The sequence below is a fragment of the Branchiostoma floridae genome, chromosome 13, assembly GCF_000003815.2.
Source record: "Branchiostoma floridae strain S238N-H82 chromosome 13, Bfl_VNyyK, whole genome shotgun sequence".
Lineage (NCBI taxonomy): Eukaryota > Metazoa > Chordata > Leptocardii > Amphioxiformes > Branchiostomatidae > Branchiostoma > Branchiostoma floridae.
Window position 1 is genome coordinate 9319141 of NC_049991.1, and position 18966 is coordinate 9338106.

The 18966-nt window shown below is 42.2% G+C and overlaps 2 protein-coding genes across 2 annotated transcripts in view; one reads left to right on the forward strand and one right to left on the reverse strand.

Annotated features, from left to right (window-relative positions):
- Window positions 1-9656, forward strand: part of LOC118429253 (peptidyl-prolyl cis-trans isomerase FKBP12-like) — a 10133-nt gene extending 477 nt beyond the window's left edge. The window contains exons 2-4 of the mRNA XM_035839721.1: window positions 7867-7928; window positions 8371-8470; window positions 8822-9656. Coding sequence (XP_035695614.1) covers window positions 7867-7928; window positions 8371-8470; window positions 8822-8876 — 217 coding nt within the window. The 3' untranslated portion in view covers window positions 8877-9656. The remainder of the gene's footprint in view (window positions 1-7866; window positions 7929-8370; window positions 8471-8821) is intronic.
- A 1143-nt stretch (window positions 9657-10799) lies between these two features.
- On the reverse strand, window positions 10800-16788 carry LOC118429707 (galactokinase-like). Its single transcript, XM_035840314.1, has 8 exons — window positions 16132-16788; window positions 15243-15432; window positions 14465-14583; window positions 13803-13942; window positions 13210-13391; window positions 12405-12555; window positions 11781-11943; window positions 10800-10937 (listed from the first exon to the last, which is right to left on the reverse strand). Exons 1-8 carry the CDS (start codon window positions 16291-16293, stop codon window positions 10863-10865), a joined length of 1182 nt encoding a protein of 393 aa, XP_035696207.1. The 5' UTR covers window positions 16294-16788; the 3' UTR covers window positions 10800-10862.
- Window positions 16789-18966: the final 2178 nt, after the last annotated feature.

Here is an 18966-nt window from a genome sequence, read left to right on the forward strand (position 1 = left end):
TGTTTGCCAAACGCTGAACCGACACATATACGTGACGAGCGCGAAGCGCGAGTGTCGAGTCAACCCTAACCCTAGCTAAAAAATGTCAAAAATCCGCGGCGGCATGCCCGGCTCCAGCCCCCCGTGAAAGCGAGTGTTAGCCGTACGCGTAGACGAGTGATGGGCATTGGAATCATGCCACCGTGGATTTTTGACATGTTTTGGCTGTCAAAAGCGCCTGCGCCAAGCCATGAAGGTACTTTCTAAGTAACCGACAATTTCCCCATCTAGACCCCTAACACGGATGATCCAAGATGGCGGCCAGAAATCCTTTCGAACTTGAAACAAGCGGAATAACTAAAAAAAACTGGTAAAAACTTATAATTTGCCGTGTTTTTTAATCTCTCATTGCACAGACAGTGTATTTAGAGCATTAAACAAGGCCATTGTCCCATGAATACTGCATAATAGACCCGTTTGCGCTGGTTTGCGCTGGTTTGCGCTGGTTTGCGGTATTTAGTCATACCCGTCTCCAAGCAGACCCAACGGTGCCTTAGAGATAGTATCAAAGCTGGCCAGGGACTTAGTACGGCACCAAGGTGCCCGTTTGACTCCCTTAGCCGGCTATCTCCCTTTGGCCGGCTATATTCCTTTGCCAGCTTTAATATATTATCTCTAAGGCACCGATGGGTCTGCTTGGAGACTACGAGGCCGCGAGGCGAGGCTTTTTCAAGCCTATTGTTCATCTCCAAGCAGATGTCGATGAGGAAATATCGAATCATTTTAATAGTCATGTTTAAACCAAGTTTAAACACATGATTTTTCGATAAATTGGCAAAATAGAGGGGTCTGCATGTGATCTGTAAAATGCAAAATTCAGGAAAAAGGTACATTGCTTTGTCAATTGTATTTATGCCAATAATGGGGACTGTTTTACACAACAGAGGGCTTTACCATTAGTTTCAAATTACATCTGATATAGTTTCCTCCCCACCTGTCCCCCCCCCCCCTCCTTGTTACAACAGTCCGATTTTGTCTACGCCTCGCAGTAGACTTTCATATTATAGGCAGCATAATCTTCAAGAAGATGAAGGTGGCTGCCTTATTGAAGAAGACAAAAATCAATCTGCAAATATACTGACACAACCAGATGTTTATTTACTATATGAATGAATGGATTTTATTGCTCAATGATCGCACAAGGTACAATGTATGGCAACCAACAACAACTCATAGCTATACAGACAATAGTACTAACTTACATACAGGGCTACAAATTACAGAACAACAAAATTTCATCGATACAGTCGAACCGCAGAGCTCTATGCGCATCATGTTCTGCGCAGGTTCTCTGGACAGGTCATAAGCCAGAACGCAGTTTGTCCTGGTTTGACCCCGCTGCATGCGTATAAACAACTGCCTGCTGTGCAACAAAAAGACCCCAAACCTACATAATGTTTATACTTTTTCACATCTACAGGATTTGCCCAGCACAGCCATGTGGATATTTATTGCATTGCAAAAGTTCAGCCAACGTTGTGGCCCCCGAAACAAAGCAATTTTCGGTCTGTGTATTTGTGATTACCTTTTCTCCAGTTTGCCGGGGCACAGTCAGTTTTGCCCACAGTCGGACAGTCCATTTCCTCACCTTCACATTGATACCAAACTTGAAGGGTAAATTTTAGGAGAAACGGTTTTGCCCCCAAAAAAACTACAGCCATGTCAAATTCCCCGGCGTCTTTTTTCGAATGAGAAACCGCACACACTGATCTTTCACTATGCTTTACAAAACTCAGCCATGATGTTTTGACATCATTACGCTTGCACATGAATCCTACTTATTCTGGCTTCTGGATAATGTTAGTTTTATTTTCGTGGGCTTCCCGAAATCTATTTGCGACGGCAAGACTTGAGCCGTTAGTTATATCAACTTTTCCAAATGCTGGTTGAACTTGCAACATTAGGCCTGCCCCCCGCGGCACGAACATGGAACGTACCGGCTGGGTTCCACCGTTCGAACCCAGGTTCGGACCAGGAGTTCCAAACAGATTGACTCAAAATATGATGAATCTTAAAAACTCTTACTTTGTACTAAAACTCTGTGTCTATGTGTGTTTGATTATCATCATGCCACTTATTATATTGCAAGTGACAGCCGCACCCATTCAGATTCTTGTACCAAGAAATGAAGTCTGTGACACAATGCGAAATGTATAAAAATTGGGTCCGTCCGCAGGGTAGTGTGCTTTGGTAGCTACAACCAGACTGAAACTTCACCACTGTGATTTGCGCATGTTCGCAGTTAATTTGGGGGCAAAACCGTTTCTCCTAAAATTTACCCTTCAAGTTTGGTATCAATGTGAAGGTGAGGAACTGGACTGTCCTACTGTGGACAAAACTGATTGTGCCCCGGCCAACTGGAGAAAATATAATCACAAATACACAGACCGAAAATTGCTTTTTTTTGAGGGACCACAGCGTTGGCTGATCTTTTGCAATGCAATAAATATCCACTTGGCTGTGCTGGGCAAATCATGTAGATACGAAAAAGTATAAACATTATGTATATCTAAGGTGTCTTTGTTGCAAAATAAGCTGTTGTTTACACCCATGCAGCGGGGTCAGTCCGTGACCCAGCGTAAGCCGTATTTCAGAGAATAACGCGTTCTACGGTGACCTGCGGTTCGACTGGATAATAGTACATAATGTATGAGTTATCGAGGTCAGAGGTCGCCCCGGGCGGGCGGGCGTCCATTTTTCCACTCCGGCATTTCACACTCTTTTTTGTTCTTTTTAGTTCATTTTGTCACACCACCGATATCTCAACACATCCACAAACAACCAGAACCACAGCTTGGACCTTATAGACTCTGGACGCTCTTGGGCGGTGTATTTTTAGCTCCCTTTCTTTAGCTTATATATCACAACCACAGCGCCCCCCTCCCCCGTTACTCGGAGCGTGCCCGGACGCCATTTTCATCGGCCGGTGAGAGCGTTCCATTTTTCATTTTATAGTACTTCTGCTTTGTATATTGTATATTTGTATATTCAATATGTAATTCGCCCCTCACCAGCGTGGCGTTCCTCCTGCTGAGTAGGAGAGTACCCCTGCAGGTCAAGCATTATGACATGTTTCGTTACATTCTCAGTTATTTTGGGTACCATTCTACTAACAACCCACTGCTTAGCGTTAATTGTAAAACCTCACCATAATCCCTCCCCCTTCACTCCCAGGCATGAAGGCAAACCTCACACCCTTAACCCATCCTTTAACAGTCCATTCCCGTTAACTCCCCTGCTGGACAACACATGTGCCAATCACTCCCTGAAGTTAACATTAGTCTCTATCTTTATTAACTCTAATGGTAAACTAGCACCCCACTGCAGACCTAAATTCACACTTTTCAGTCTCACCCTGATAATCCTTCTGGCTGGAGATGTGGAGTTAAATCCGGGACCTAGGGCACCGAAGTACCCCTGCGGCGTATGCCATCGAGCCGTCAGGTGGGAAAAGGTGGACGGCCGGCATGCCATCTGTTGCGACTCATGTGATGTCTGGTACCATACTGACTGCATGGGTATGTCAACACCGGTCTATAATACCATCAACAACCCTAATGTGTCCTGGATTTGCTGCTCCTGCGGCCTACCTAACTTCAGTTCCAGCCTCTTCAACACTACAGTATTCGAAACTTCTAATTGTTTCTCTTCTTTTAACACCAGCACCTGTTCTAGTCCAGCAAGATCTATCGGCTCACCTATCGCTACGTCTTCGCCTATCGGATATGGTATTACTCCACCGCCTCGCGACCGCACACATACCAAACCAGTCAGGACCTGTGTGATCAACTTTCAATCTATCCGCAATAAGGTACCTGAACTGCACGCATTTTGCGAAGCTGTGCAACCAGACATTGTTGTTGGCACTGAGACGTGGCTGGACTCGTCAGTGGGCAGCAGCGAAATCTTTCCGGACACGTACAATGTGTTCAGGAGAGACAGAGCTGGCCGGGGAGGGGGTGTGCTTGTTGCTGTAAAGAACAACATCATAGCAACCCACCACCCAGACCCGGACTGTCCCTGCGAGTTGACTTGGGTCCGGGTCCACCTGGCTAACAGTAAGTCCATCTACATAGGGGCCTACTATCGCCCCCCCTCAGCTGGTCATGATGATTTTGTAGTGCTAGAAAGATCAGTGCTGCAAATGCGGGCTAATAACAACAATGCCCACATCTGGCTAGCAGGTGACTTCAACCTGCCGGATGCGACCTGGAACCCTGAAGCTAATACCACCGCTTCGAATCCATCCACTCTCACTAGCAATTACATCAGCCTTGCCAACGACTGTGGTCTGGAACAAATGGTCTGCGAACCAACACATACATTGGGGCAAACTTCGAACACCCTGGATTTGTTTCTCACCACAAATTCCACCTTAGTGGAGAGAGTCAAAATCTTGCCAGGTCTCAGCGATCATGACATCCCGCTGATTGATGTTCAAGTAAAGCCCCAAACATCAAACGCAAAAGATCGGCTCATATACCTGTGGAGGAAAGCTAACATCGATGCACTCCAACAGGATATGGTAACATACAGCCGAGAGTTCGCAGACCAGGCTCAGCACAATACTGCCTCAGAAAACTGGGAGCTGTTTAAGGCAGCCGTTAGTGGTGCTGCCAATAAGCATGTCCCCAGGAAAAAAGTGAGGCCACAATCCAGCAAACCCTGGATAACATCCCAGATTTGCAAAGCTATGCGTAAGCGGTCTGAACTTTTTTCCAAGGCTAGGAGGTCCAACTCCAGTGAAGCCTGGGCAAAGTTCAAGAGGTGTAGGAAGGGAGTTAAGCAGAGAGTTAGGAAGGCCCACAGGGATTACGTCTCCAACTATCTGGAGTCTAACATCGAGGAAAATCCCAAAGCCTTTTGGAGCTATGTCAAATCCATCAGACAAGACTCTACTGGTGCGTCAGCCCTAAGACATCAGGGGGTGCTAACATCTGACCCCAAAGAAAAAGCCGATGCACTGGGGGCCCAGTTTGAGTCAGTGTTTACCAGGGAGGATAAGACCACCGTTCCTACCCTTGGTGAACCCAAAGCTCCAACTATCCCCTCCCTTAACATCACAGTGGAGGGGGTAGCCAAACAGCTCTCCTGTCTTAACCCCAGCAAGGCCACAGGACCAGACGGAATACCACCTCGCCTCCTGAAGACTGTAGCCGAACAAATTGCGCCAATATTACAGGTCATATTCTCCCAGTCAATATCCACGGGAGATGTTCCTGAAGATTGGAGAACAGCTAACATCGCTCCAATCTTCAAAAAGGGGGACAGAACCTTGCCTGCAAACTATAGGCCGGTGTCTCTGACATCGGTCTGTGGTAAAGTGCTCGAACATATCGTGCACAGCCACATGATGAAACATCTAGACACTCATGGCATTCTGTCCCCAGCGCAACACGGCTTCAGGAAGGGTCTGTCCTGCGAGAGCCAGCTGGTGCTAACCCTCCAAGACCTGGCCAAAAACATGGACCAGAACAAACAGGTCGATGCCGCGGTGCTTGACTTTAGCAAGGCATTCGATACAGTGCCTCACGAACGTCTGCTGAGCAAGCTCGAGCACTATGGCATTTCTGGCCTACTTCAGTCTTGGCTTAGGGCCTTCCTTACGGAGAGAACCCAGAGGGTCGTCTTTGACGGTGGAACATCTAAAGCTGTTAAGGTCACCTCTGGAGTTCCGCAAGGTACTGTTTTAGGCCCTCTGCTCTTCCTGCTCTACATTAATGACCTACCCGATTCCGTAGACTCACATGTTCGGCTATTTGCTGACGATTGCTTGATTTATCGAACTATCAGCAAGCCTTCTGACGCGCAAGATCTGCAGTCTGACCTCGATGCGTTAACAGAATGGCAAAATCGTTGGCTTATGTCGTTCAACCCCTCTAAATGCCACATCCTCCATATCACCCGTAAGAAGCACCCCATCTTAACACAGTACTCCCTCTGTGGAGAAGCCCTCACCGGTGTTAAGTCCCACCCCTATCTTGGAGTACAACTGTCCGACGATTTGCGGTGGGACACCCACATCAACCACGCCACTAGCAAAGCTGGTAAGGTCCTAGGGGTCATTCGGCGCAACTTGACCCATTGTCCATCCAGGGTCAAGGCCATTTGTTACAAAGCGCTGGTACGGCCCCACTTGGAATATAGTGCCACCGTCTGGGACCCGTACACCAACAAAGGGATACAGGCGGTGGAGGCCGTCCAGCGCAGGGCAGCCCGAGTGACCCTCAATGACTACCGGCAGACTAGCAGCGTGACACAAATGCTCAATGACCTGCAGTGGCGTCCTCTCTCCGAAAGGAGGAGGAACGGCCGCCTCACCTTCTTTTATAAGTTAGTTAACAACAAGATTAACATAGACACACAGAACCTACTGATTCCGACCCAAGGGCGAACCCGAGGCAGCCATCAACATAAGTACAAACCAATCTTTGCAAGAACAGACACATACAAGTATTCATATTTTCCTAGAACAATTCCGGAGTGGAATTCCCTGCCTGGTGCGGTAGTAAGTGCTCCCACAGTTGAGATCTTCCGCGCCAGGCCGGAGGGCTGCCCGCCCTAACCCGGGACCTCAGCTCCCCCCCTACTTTGCCCCTTGCGGGGTTATATGGGGGTAACCCATGATGATGATGATGATGATCTGGTCTCGCATTTGGAATACAGTATAAAGAAAATGACCTACGTAGACAGATATATGAGATATATACTATTTCTTCGGGGGCAATCTGGAATTTGACTTTGTGGTCAGATTAGAAGTTATTTGTCAGTAATGCTTAGTGATGAATTCTGGAGGATGAATAATGTAAAACGTGGAATTTAAGAGACCAATTTGTGAATTATGAATCAATTACAGACAACTCGTATAATAGCTAGCCTGGCAAAGATTAATAATATTTACTTGCTTTCCCTCAAGCCATCAAGGCCTTAAACTAAAGGAGAAATGCATGCAGACCATCGAAGGACAGCCTGAGCTATGATATTATTGTAATAAATGCACCAATTGACTCTATTGAGTAGCCTGACTATATGAATGACGTAGAATTAGAATGGCTGATTACATATTACAGCTAAAGACCTGCAGGGTCCAACTGGTAACCATGGTTTCCTCTTTGATGCCCTACTGCCTTTTCTCGATTAATGTAATGATAGTGTCCAGAGGGCTTTACTAAGAGTGGGGCATCAGAACATAGTGAGAGCACAATTCTAAGTGTTCAACTTCAAAATTCAATGTAAATACGTGTCTGTTTTAAGAGACCAATTGTGATTTATAAATGAATTACCGACAGTGCATATAATAGCTAGCCTGACAATACAAATTATTCATAGTGTAGCCAGTCAGGTAAATTCTATGTAGCACATCATTTGTTATCCTGAATTCAATGTTAAACGTTGTTGACACACTCTATTGTTCGTAAACAAAGTTGAAATTCAGTATTGTGACTGAGCATCCAGTTGTGTTTGCAGCCTATAGCTATAATAGTAGTAATGTTTTGCTAGACAACCAAAGAATACAATGGACTGAGCCAATGAATTAATTATTAATTCATTTGAAAGAACAATTAGTCAATTTATCAATAAGTGTAACTTAAATTTTTTTTTGGTTAAGAGTTGTTACTTTTAAGCATTCCCATCTGGACCCATCAGTATATATTACAATAACTTTACACTTTGAATGTTGACGGGTGGCATGCGGAATCTCGTTAAGACAATTATCCAACACGTTTCATCCCCCCACCCCCTCACACACACATACACACGCACACACACACACACATTTAGGACAAACATCAGAAAGTCCTAATAAATTATATCTTTCTTCCGCAGCACCAAGGACCCTGGTCAGAAGCCCTTCACTTTTCAAGTAGGCTTGGGAAAAGTCATCCAGGGTAAGGATGATTCTTTGTGTACAACTATATCAGCAATGATGTACTTTAAGACGTTATAACTTTATATTATAACTGTAAGACAATCCGCTATATATAAGCACTTAAATGAAAATATTTCAATGCAAGCATACAAGTACAAAAATATGTTGCAAATGTAAAAATTCATGAAACTGTAGATAAGTTGTGAAAACAATGTAGTAATGCTTACTAGATTCTGAACATGATTTTTTTTTAAATTACTATAAACCCCATGGTTTTTCAACACAACCATAAACCTATATAGGGGCCCTTTTGCATTAAGGTTATGCGGGGATCGTGGAAAAGGCAAAGAAAAATTTCCAGTGCAAGCCAAATAGAAGATTAAGATGAAAACTTGAATCAGACTATAGTATAATATTACCTGACATTGTGTCTGATCTTCATGACCATTTCTCTGCTGTAGGTTGGGATGAAGGCTGTATGTCCATGTGTAAAGGAGAAATAGCCAAGCTCACCATCGATTCAAAGAAAGGCTACGGGGCTCAAGGCTTTCCAGCTTGGGGATATCCTTTATGGTCTATAATAACGTAGCAATAATCAAATAATGGATAGTGAGTGAGTGAGTGAGTGAGTGAGTGAGTGAGTGAGTGAGTGAGTGAGTGAGTGAGTGAGTGAGAGAGAGTCTATGATAACATAGCACAAAGATTGTAGAGTTGTACATATTGGTTTTATTTTCACAGGGACATTACTGCATAGGAGAGAAACTTATCTCCATTCTCCTTTCTATATTGAAATGTTTACCAAACTTCTTCTAAGTAAATCTAACCATGTACAAACCTCATTGATTCATATTATGAAATGGAAGTAGTGTTATTGTTGCCTACTTCTTTTTTTACTTTCCTTAACCAGCACACGATCACTCCTAATGCTGATCTCATGTTCGAGATCGAGATCCTGGAAATCAACTGAATCCCAGGCCTGCACATCAGAGATCCAGCTCAGATCAGAAATCCAGAAGATCTAGATCCAGCAGAGACCATAAGTTGCATGTCTGAGCTATTTTGTCTGATTGAAATATTAAGTATCATTTGTGCTGTAACAATGATGTCTGTAGATGGACTATACACTTTTTATTGTTGTTTATTGTATTACATTTATCATACAGTCAAACCTGGCACAGGGGACCATCACCAGTCACAAGCCACATCAGAACAGTCCTGTTTTTACATAGTTAACCCCACATACCCCGTCCTCAGCAAATATTTTTGTCAGTCCCTTGAGTGGTTTCTGTATCCAGGCTTGACTGCTAATTAAAAACATTCCAAGCAGTATGTCACAAAATAACTTTTCACATGTCATATAACCGTACAAACAAAACAATGTGGTGCATAATTGTAACCTGAAGGCCCTTTGTGGCATACTTGAATGTAGTAAATGGTGTTTGAGTGATGTGTAACATGAAGATATAGAACTATGTGTATGTATCCATAATAACGTACTCTAGAAAGCCTAGATGATAAATTCAAGCAGCACAATGTATTGGCAAGGAGTTTGGTAAAACTAGCAAAATGTGTCTTCTTTCTGTATGTGACATTGATATGAAATATCAGTAAATTAATGCAGAATCATGCAAAGTACAAAATTTAATGCAATTTTCTAGTTTCACACCTGGCAATACTTAACTTTGATTGCACATGCATACATGTAATGTTTAACTACCCTTCACTAATAAACATCAGTACATGCACAGTTGTGGCTGTTGAAATTGGTTTATTGCAATATTTGTTGCAGTCTAGAGATAAACACATCCAAATGAATGGGTCATACTAGCCTACATAGCAGGCTCTCTGGGGCCTTTTTGTGGCTCATAATACACTTTTACTGGCCATTTCTTTTTGTATTGGGTTGCTGATTGCTGGCTTTCTCTGACTACTGGCCTGCTATGGAGGCTAGGGTCATACCCAAAGTTCATATCAATTAGATTTAACTGCTTATTGTGATGGATAGTCAGGATGGCTCTATTGCTTGGTCCTTATTACCCATTTATGAATACATGATTATCAAAAGCATACCATATTTGCAACATTTCATAACAATACTGGGAAGCAGCTAGTGCTTAAAAAGTTAAATGTCAAATATGAACAAATGTTATCTTTGAATAAACCCTTGTAATATTTACTCTGAAAACCACTGACATTGATTTAATGCACCAATTGACAAATGATGACCAAAATTAAGCTCTTTTATAAGTTTGTGATATGTTCCCTTTACAAATTGACATAAAAAATTTAAATTACTGTTGATGTAAATTGTAATGATTTCACAAACTGTAAGCTATCTGTATCTAGAACTAAAGATTAAGCACTTAACCTTCTTTCAGCTGCCTACACACGTGACTCTTCGGCGAAAGGCGCCAAAAGGCATCCTTTGCAGGAAGACGGTTAATGTACTATACATAATCACTTTGGAATGTCACCTGAGCACAATTTCAAATAATGATACGGTCACTTAGTAATAATGCACGCTTCATTTTCAAATATTGAATGTTGATCATTTCTCCTCATAAAATTTGAATACGATTTTTTATTTTAAGAGCTTATAGGAATAGAATTTTGAGCACCACATTCGTTTTGATGCCTTTGAATAGATAAAAAAGATGTTTAGAATTTAAGAGACTAACTTACGATTATTATTTTCATTATTACCTCCTAAGTTATGAAAAATAATAATATAAATGCTTCTTAAGCCTGGAAATTTTCCTGGGAGGTTTCAGTTGAATGTAAATCTTTTCCCAAAATCTTTCAATTTTGGGTCAAACCTCTTCTGCTCTTTTTTTCATTTCCTTGCTCTTTCCCACTTTTCACATCAGATTCTATGCAAAGTCAACATTTGGGGACTTCAATAAACAAATGGGTTGTTTGCTGTTACAGTTTGTAGCTAGCCAGACTGAGTGTTCTATGGGATCTGCAGCACACTGGCCCCAGCTGCTGGAGTAGTGATGTAGAAGGTGGGCTCTCCTGTGTACTTTTTCTGGAAGGGAGACAAAGAACATAATATTCAGTCACTTACATGCATGTCATACCTGGGCCACGATCACACTTAAACTAATTGATTGTGTGTACAATGTATTTGATGGTTTCACACAGGCTTCTACAGGTATCATTTGAACTTCCATAAACTGTTTTCAAAGAATCTTGAATGCAATGCCTGCACAATTGTTAAAAACTTTGAAATTGATGTCTGTACAATTTTTTGTTGGGAGGAAACCAATTTTTTTCTGGTGCATTCCACACTGCAGGTACATGTACAGTATATGACATAAAATGTCACCAAATCCTCCTTCATTCCGCTGGACCCATACACAGTACAGTAACACTGAGGGTTACTTACTACCTGTACACACTATACATATATACGTAGTAGATTTCTGAAGTAGAACTGGTTAATACTAATAACCTGGACCTGTACAAACTTTATATAGTACAGTAACACTATACACACTAGTACAGTACTACATGGCAACCACTAACCTGGACCTGTACACATCAGTACTGTAACACTGGGAGGGTTAATACTAACCTGGACCTGTACACATCAGTACTGTAACACTGGGAGGGTTAATACTAACCTGGACCTGTACACATCAGTACTGTAACACTGGGAGGGTTAATACTAACCTGGACCTGTACACATCAGTACTGTAACACTGGGAGGGTTAATACTAACCTGGACCTGTACACATCAGTACTGTAACACTGGGAGGGTTAATACTAACCTGGACCTGTACACATCAGTACTGTAACACTGGGAGGGTTAATACTAACCTGGACCTGTACACATCAGTACTGTAACACTGGGAGGTCTAATACTAACCTTGATGTGACTGATGGTGTCCTGGACAGCGGTAGCTGACAGCAGGGTGACAGTACAGCCACCAAACCCTCCCCCAGTCATCCTGGACCCGTACACACCCGTACACTCCATAGCAGCAGATACCAGGGTGTCCAACTCTGCACAGCTCACCTCATAGTCATCTCTGAAGAGACAATGAAGTACAAAAATATGTCACAGAATCCTAAGATCATATGGCAAATTTGCACAAAACATGACCATCAAAATTAATAGCATTGACTTCAAACTATTCTTTACTGACTACGTTTGGAGAGAAACCTTTACCTTTGTTAGAAATATTTGTTGGTAAGTTTGATTTTAAATCAAAGACACTACTGCAGGATTGCAAAAACTGGAGAAATTCAACTTTCGTTTTCTACATTCAGTTTTCTTAGTCTCATAACTTTTTGCCTTGCATGTGCCTTGAAGATTAATTCTACATTTTTTACTTGACATCAACTCTCATAGCTACCTGGCTACCTTAAGATGCCACACACAAAAAATCAGTGAATTTAAAGAAATCTTCTAATGCAGCATATCAAGTAATCCCTATGGTATCCAGGTGTTCAAAATATAGTTTATTTCAGGAAGTCAAGTTTGGCTGACCTAAGGGAGTTGTGACTTTCCACCATCAGTTTCCCAAACTTGGCGTAATCTCGAGCTCGGAGGGCGTCGGCAGCCTCTGTTGTGCGGCGGATCTCCCCGATGACATGGCGAGCACGACACAACACCTCAGGCTCAAACTTGTCCTTGTGAGCTGAGAGGAAAACAACAGTCTTAAATTCATGATCTCTGAAGATTTGATTTTGCTAAGATTACAGATTAAAAAGACAGGCTTTGTTTAAAAACCCACTGCTAATTATAATCACACCAAAAGTTAACTTCCTTTTTTTATTAATTTGTAACCGTTTGAACAATGCACTGTAAATTGGCACCTAAGTATGGTGAAGTCAACAGGCTGACACAAAATGAAAAATTCAGGAGGAAGCATAATACTAGTGCATGTACCTTTCTGTGCCATCATGCCTGCCTGTGTGTGGCATGTAAAATACTAATAGCTGAATGTCAGCAAAGCTGTTTTATTTTTAACATTCCAAAAGGATGACAACAGGGTACAACAGGATGCAATACTACCCCTCCCTGTAACTTTGTTTTCTGAGTTTAACTAAACTTACTAGCAAAGTATGATCATTAAACAGGTCTGTTACACACTTTTCCCTCAGTGTTTGTGATGAAATAACGTACATTGTAATGTCTGCATGGCCTGAGTGATCTAAATCCCCAAATGAACCACTGAATTATATTATGTCAGCAAATAAAAAAGTATTAGAAGAGGGTAAGGTGCCTTTCTTACACAACAAAAGACTACTGTACTTCAGCTAAACATTGATAACGTAACAAAAGTTGAAACCTTCCAAGTCATCCATGGTAGCTTCTCGCAGACTGTTTTTCCCCAGGATTTTGGCGGCCTCCTCACACTGTCTCCTCCTGGTGGGGTACTCACTACCCGTCAGCTCGTGCCGCACGTTGGAGTTGGTTACCATGACAACAACATCCGGATTGTCCAGGGGAACCAGCTGAGCATCCATTGACCTACATATTATGGTACAAAGGTTGAGTAACAGAAAATTGTGAGTTTACGGACATGACAACAGTATAGGAACTTTTATATATATGGTCTTTTTTCCATTATTACCATTCTGAGCTAAATAGAATTTCTTTACGCACAAAGTAAGTACAAGTGACATGTCATCATTTAGAGCTTAACTACCAATTACAATTATAATTGCACTACACTCACTCTAACTAATACCTATGTCCAATAGACATTCTAATTCACAACCTGTTGCCTAACCCAGTGATCGACCAATACCTTCTTTCACTTCAATAGTTTTTCTGGTCCATTGATTTCTCCTTTTAAACAGTATGCTATGCAAATTGAGACACCATTGTACCATAATATACGCTATACCAATATTGGAATAAGATACAAGCTATACTAACCTACAGTCCAGTAGTAGAGCATGTCCCTCCTTCCCCATGACAGAAATGAACTGGTCCATGATTCCACAGGGCATGCCTGGGAACTCATGTTCAGCCTTCTGACAGGCCAGGGCCTTCTCCTTCAGACTCACAGGGGGGTCCTGAAACAACAAAACTTCTCATCAACTCAACTCTCAGAATCCCATAAAGTACAGTAGCTGTAGCTATACAGTAGTCACAAACTGTTAAAAAAGAAGTTAAAGAAATAGCCATATCTTCAATTATGAAAGTTATTACCAACCAACAACTGAGGTGCTCAAATCTGATTTCCTTGAACTCTTAATACTATATTTGGTGTGTAGAACTCGTTGCTGCCAAGTACTGTAGACAACTTAGACTAGTTAGAGAAAATGTTTTAAAAGGACCTCTGCACGCGAAAGAACTCAACACACTTATCAAGAGGATTACGTTTCTGTAAGGAGTTACGTTTCCCTAGATTAAGGGCAACACTGACCGGCTTAGCTAAAATATCAATTTGAAAATAGGGAAGCCACACTGCACTAAAATCACAAGATAGTCTTAAGCTACTTGAAAAAGCACTATGCATCACTTTAATTGAGGATTACTGCTTTACCTGTATCAACAGAATATTAACAGTTTATAATGATAAGTTGTAATCCCACCTGTGGGTTGAGCTGTTCCAGGAATGTGTAGGTTGCCACCTCCAGGGAGGCAGAGCTGGACAGACCCCCACCCAGGGGAACCGAGGACGCCAACACAGCGTCAAAGGAACAAACCTCACCTGGGGAAAATAATTTTAAAAATGTTCACAGGATTCTATGGTCAGAGATAGGTGTTTGTAAGTATTGCATAAACAACATCTGTTTCACACCCACTTATGCACAAAGAAGCAATCGAGAAGGAGTTTACTCTACTTGGTTATGCCATAGCCCCTCGAGACATAAATGTACATCAAAAGTCTTTAATCTCCATAAACGTGTATTGGCAAAGTACCTAAACTTGAAGGGCATTTAGCACACCAACTTTTTGTAGTCAGGATTTTCAGTTGCTCGGCTCATGACAGGAGCGAGCCGGTAAAAATCCTGGCCATCTCAGTGAGCAAACCTCTGCTTAGACAGTAATGGAACTAACCTTTACAGTGTATACAGTTAAAAATTGATAATACCCAGTTTAACATAACATAACATAACGATATCATCAGATATGAGGCATTGTAAAAACATCTAGAATTTCTAAAAGGAGAGTCTATGAGAGTCTGTATTGAGAGTCTTTGTTGTGTTGGGCGTATGATATCTAGACTATACCCTGGGGTATATTCTAGCCTAGGCCAGATTATACCCCGTGGTAGTCTAGATTGTACTCCCATCCCAGTGCACTTTGGGCTGCTACAGATAAAGGAGTTAAGGCCAGTTTGTCCCTATATAGATATTGTACTCTTACCTTTGAAATTAGCCACAACTCCCTTGACATAGTTTGCCCATGCAGGTTTTCCCGGCTGGAGCGGGTTGGCAGTGCTGGGTACTGGGAACTCCACCTGTTTGGGGTCATCAGCACTCTCAGCTGTGGTCACCACACGGCACACACCTGTGTCTGTCTTCCTCCCAACAACAACGGTCACCATGGGGAGGGCCTGTCAATCATAAACAACAACAACAATGTTCGGTATTGGAAAACAATAATAACAACTTTTAACTGTCAACATTACATTGCATACACACTAGCAACCATACACATTGCCATACATACACACACTACCACATACACACACACACACACACAGTGCCATACATACACACACTAGCACACACACACAGTGCCACACATACACAGTGCCACACATACACACAGTGCCACACATACACTAGCCCACACACAGTACCGCACATACACACACACACACGTGTGCACACACACACACACACACATTTAACGACATCCATTTTATTATTGATTATTGTTAATCATTCATTTCTCAGGAATAAACCATTGAACCGCAACAACTTAAAGAAATGTAACACAGACCCCAGGGCGTGACTGATTGAAGTTGAACGCTGAAATCCGGCTAATCCATCACCATTAAAGTCACACACCCCTTTATGACTTTTCAAAGCCATTCCAAACTTTCCTAGCAACGTGGGGTTATGATACAATGTAGACATGTCGTTTTTGCTTCTAGAATTCGTTTATGTCTAAACTTAAGCTAAAGTACGGTCAAGTACAAAAAAGCACAACCTAAAATACATAAAAATTCAACGCTATGAAACTTTTACCAAAGTTTAACCTGGGTTTTCAATGCACTGTGCACTATATAACGTTAAAGTGGTTTTACCATAGGAAACACGAAGCCCTCGTTGTAGTCCGTGTGCTCTCCTATCAGATTGACTCTTCCGGGGCCACATACTGCAGTTGTGGGCTTCTCTCCGAAGCGGTCAGTGAACGTGGACACAGCTCTGGCCACCAGTTCGCCCGCGGACTCGACTCTGGTCACCATGTTGCTGAAAACAGCTGATCGCAGAAAAGGGGCGCGGTCTGCGCGCAGTGCAACATGGGATCGTTTCTAAGGGCGGGAGATTCGAACATTCATTATGTGAACTGCAAGCAGATGTAGGGTCTAGTTCCCTGCAGTGCCAAAGTATTCATACAAATTCTACGGTCCAAGTTTGGCCTCCAACACATACTAATTTTACGAAATTACATAGAATACGATCGACTTCCACGGAATATACGAATGTTACGGAATAACGTTACGTGGTATGGTCTTTGGTTAGAGGTTCTGGGTTCGAACCCCTGACAGGCCCTACTGTTGTGTGTGCCCATGGCAAAGGTAACTCGAATCTTTTCAATTCTATATGTTCTATTGAGCTTTATATAACGCCACAAAGGACGATAATTGGACCTGCGAGGTTACATTATCGATGGTTACATAAATTAAAGGTGAATGTCCTTGACCCCTGTCCTCAGCTGAGCCCACACCATGCTTTATACAAGTTGCCCTATAGGACAGTAACTGGGCCTGGGGGGTTACATTATCATTGGTTACATAACAGATAATTGTCATTGACCCCTGTTCGCGATGCGCTGTTACTGCGACCTAAATAGGATATAATGTTATGTAACCTTTGAGTTCATACTAGGTGTATCATGTTAAAGTGTGACTGAGAGGACAACAAAACATACAAAGTGTAAAAAATTACTTTCTTTTCGATACAATTCGTTGAGCGATCTGTAAAATTTTAAGTCGCAGTAGAGAGAGCGCGGCGAGAGCGCCGTCCTAGTGGAAAGAGAGTGTAGTATAGATGATCCCACTTCGTTACGTCTGCATGACTTGTTCACGTGGGAATGTCACCAGATCCGACAGTACAAGGCTCCAACATACGGCCACTGCACAGGCAACACGTGAGTCGAAGGGCACTTGTATGTTTGTCGTTTTTCAGATGTTCAGACAGTCCCACGTCATTACTCTCTTTTACTAATGAATAGGCCTCTGTCTTTTATAAACGGCATTTGCTAATGGGATCTCTGTTATGCGTTAATGAGGGTCTGCATGGGGGACCCGACAACGCCTGACGGAAAGGTTGAGACCATAATCCTTTACGTGCTATACGGTAGATCTAGATATCTGGATTGCTAATCAAAACCTCTTAACTCTGAATTAGTGAAATGCCTTCGATTGACGGTGAACGTAGAAAAATCGCACGCTAGGCCCACGGAAAAACGGCATGCAGACCCTCAAGAAGAGTTTCCACCGATGTTTTCTGTTACTTGCAATTCAAGTTCATTTGAAGCTCATCCAAAGTTTAATGTCCATATTGTCTAAGAGGCTGGTTAAAACATACACGAAAGGGATGGTTTGAGTGGCCTTTCTCGTAATTACGTAACCTTTTATCATAGTCTGCTGACCAGTTCTCGATCTGGATAGAAGACTGTCGGCCGCGGGCATTTTGTCAACTTGTTCGTTATGTAACAGAGTATCCGCCCATATTTCTGGTTTGGCGGGTCGCGTTTCAAACGACGTCAAAAGGTCTATGAGGCGGTCGTCTGTTTTCTCAGTCAGGTAAGCCGTTTTCACAGTAAGACTTTCTCAGTGTCAGTTGTTGCCTTGTCATTGGAAACATGGTCTACTAAGCTACCTTTCCACGAAGTTAAATATGTTGTTCCGTATTCAGGGTGTTAAAAGTAAGATAAATTATAGGCTGGTGTTGTTTTCTGCCTTAGACAGGAATATATTTGCAGGAAAGTATGCCATGTTTTCATATAATGGATATGTATGACATGTTAAGAACATTCTATTTTCTTACACTTAACTTTATAGCTTATATGTATTAATGTTCTGCGTATACTAAGTATTGTACGAACTTTTAATCGTAGGGTGCGGCTACAGTGTAGCTACTACTTATAAGATTATTGATATCCAGATGTGAACATGTGGAATGAGTGCCGTGGATTAATGTACATGAGGATTCTTCTGAATGAGTGGCGTAGATCTTTATAAATAAGAGGTTTGGAAAATTTAAAAAAAATACCTTTACAATGACGTCAGAATCTGTCACGTTGTTGCTAGTAAAATTCCTGCGACCCTGATGACCCTTTGTGCCTCCAGCAAGTAGATAATTGAGTCATTTGGGGTGTTACAGTAACTGTAATTATCAAATCAGTCTGAGTGATTAACCCGGGGTGCTTGGACGTTTTCGCGACACAAACATAAGTTGTTACAAAAGGTCTCTCCATGATCCAGCTTCAAAGAAAAACTTTCATTGACACAACAAAAAAGTAAGGAGACGTTCGTATATGGTCAGCTAGAAGTACTGAAATAGAAATTCATAACAAATCTTAGACAGTGAACCATAAATGGAGCTTAAATTCTGCACATTTTTGTCCAGGTGAAGAAAATGTATTCGCGGTGAAAATATGTGTACTTGGGCATAATCTACATTCTGTCTAGGCGATGAGTGAGTGAATAGAAAATATATGCAACAGCCTCAGTTTATAACACCTGCTTCTCATATGGGTCAGCTAGTCCTCAATCTTACTAAGTCTTAGTGAGCAGTTGAGCTGCAGCTAGTATGACGATGTTTTTGACTTAAGAGGGTTAGGTGCTGTTACACTTTCTGTAGTACTGACATGTGACTGATGCATGTAACGTTAACCTTTCAAATGAACTCCA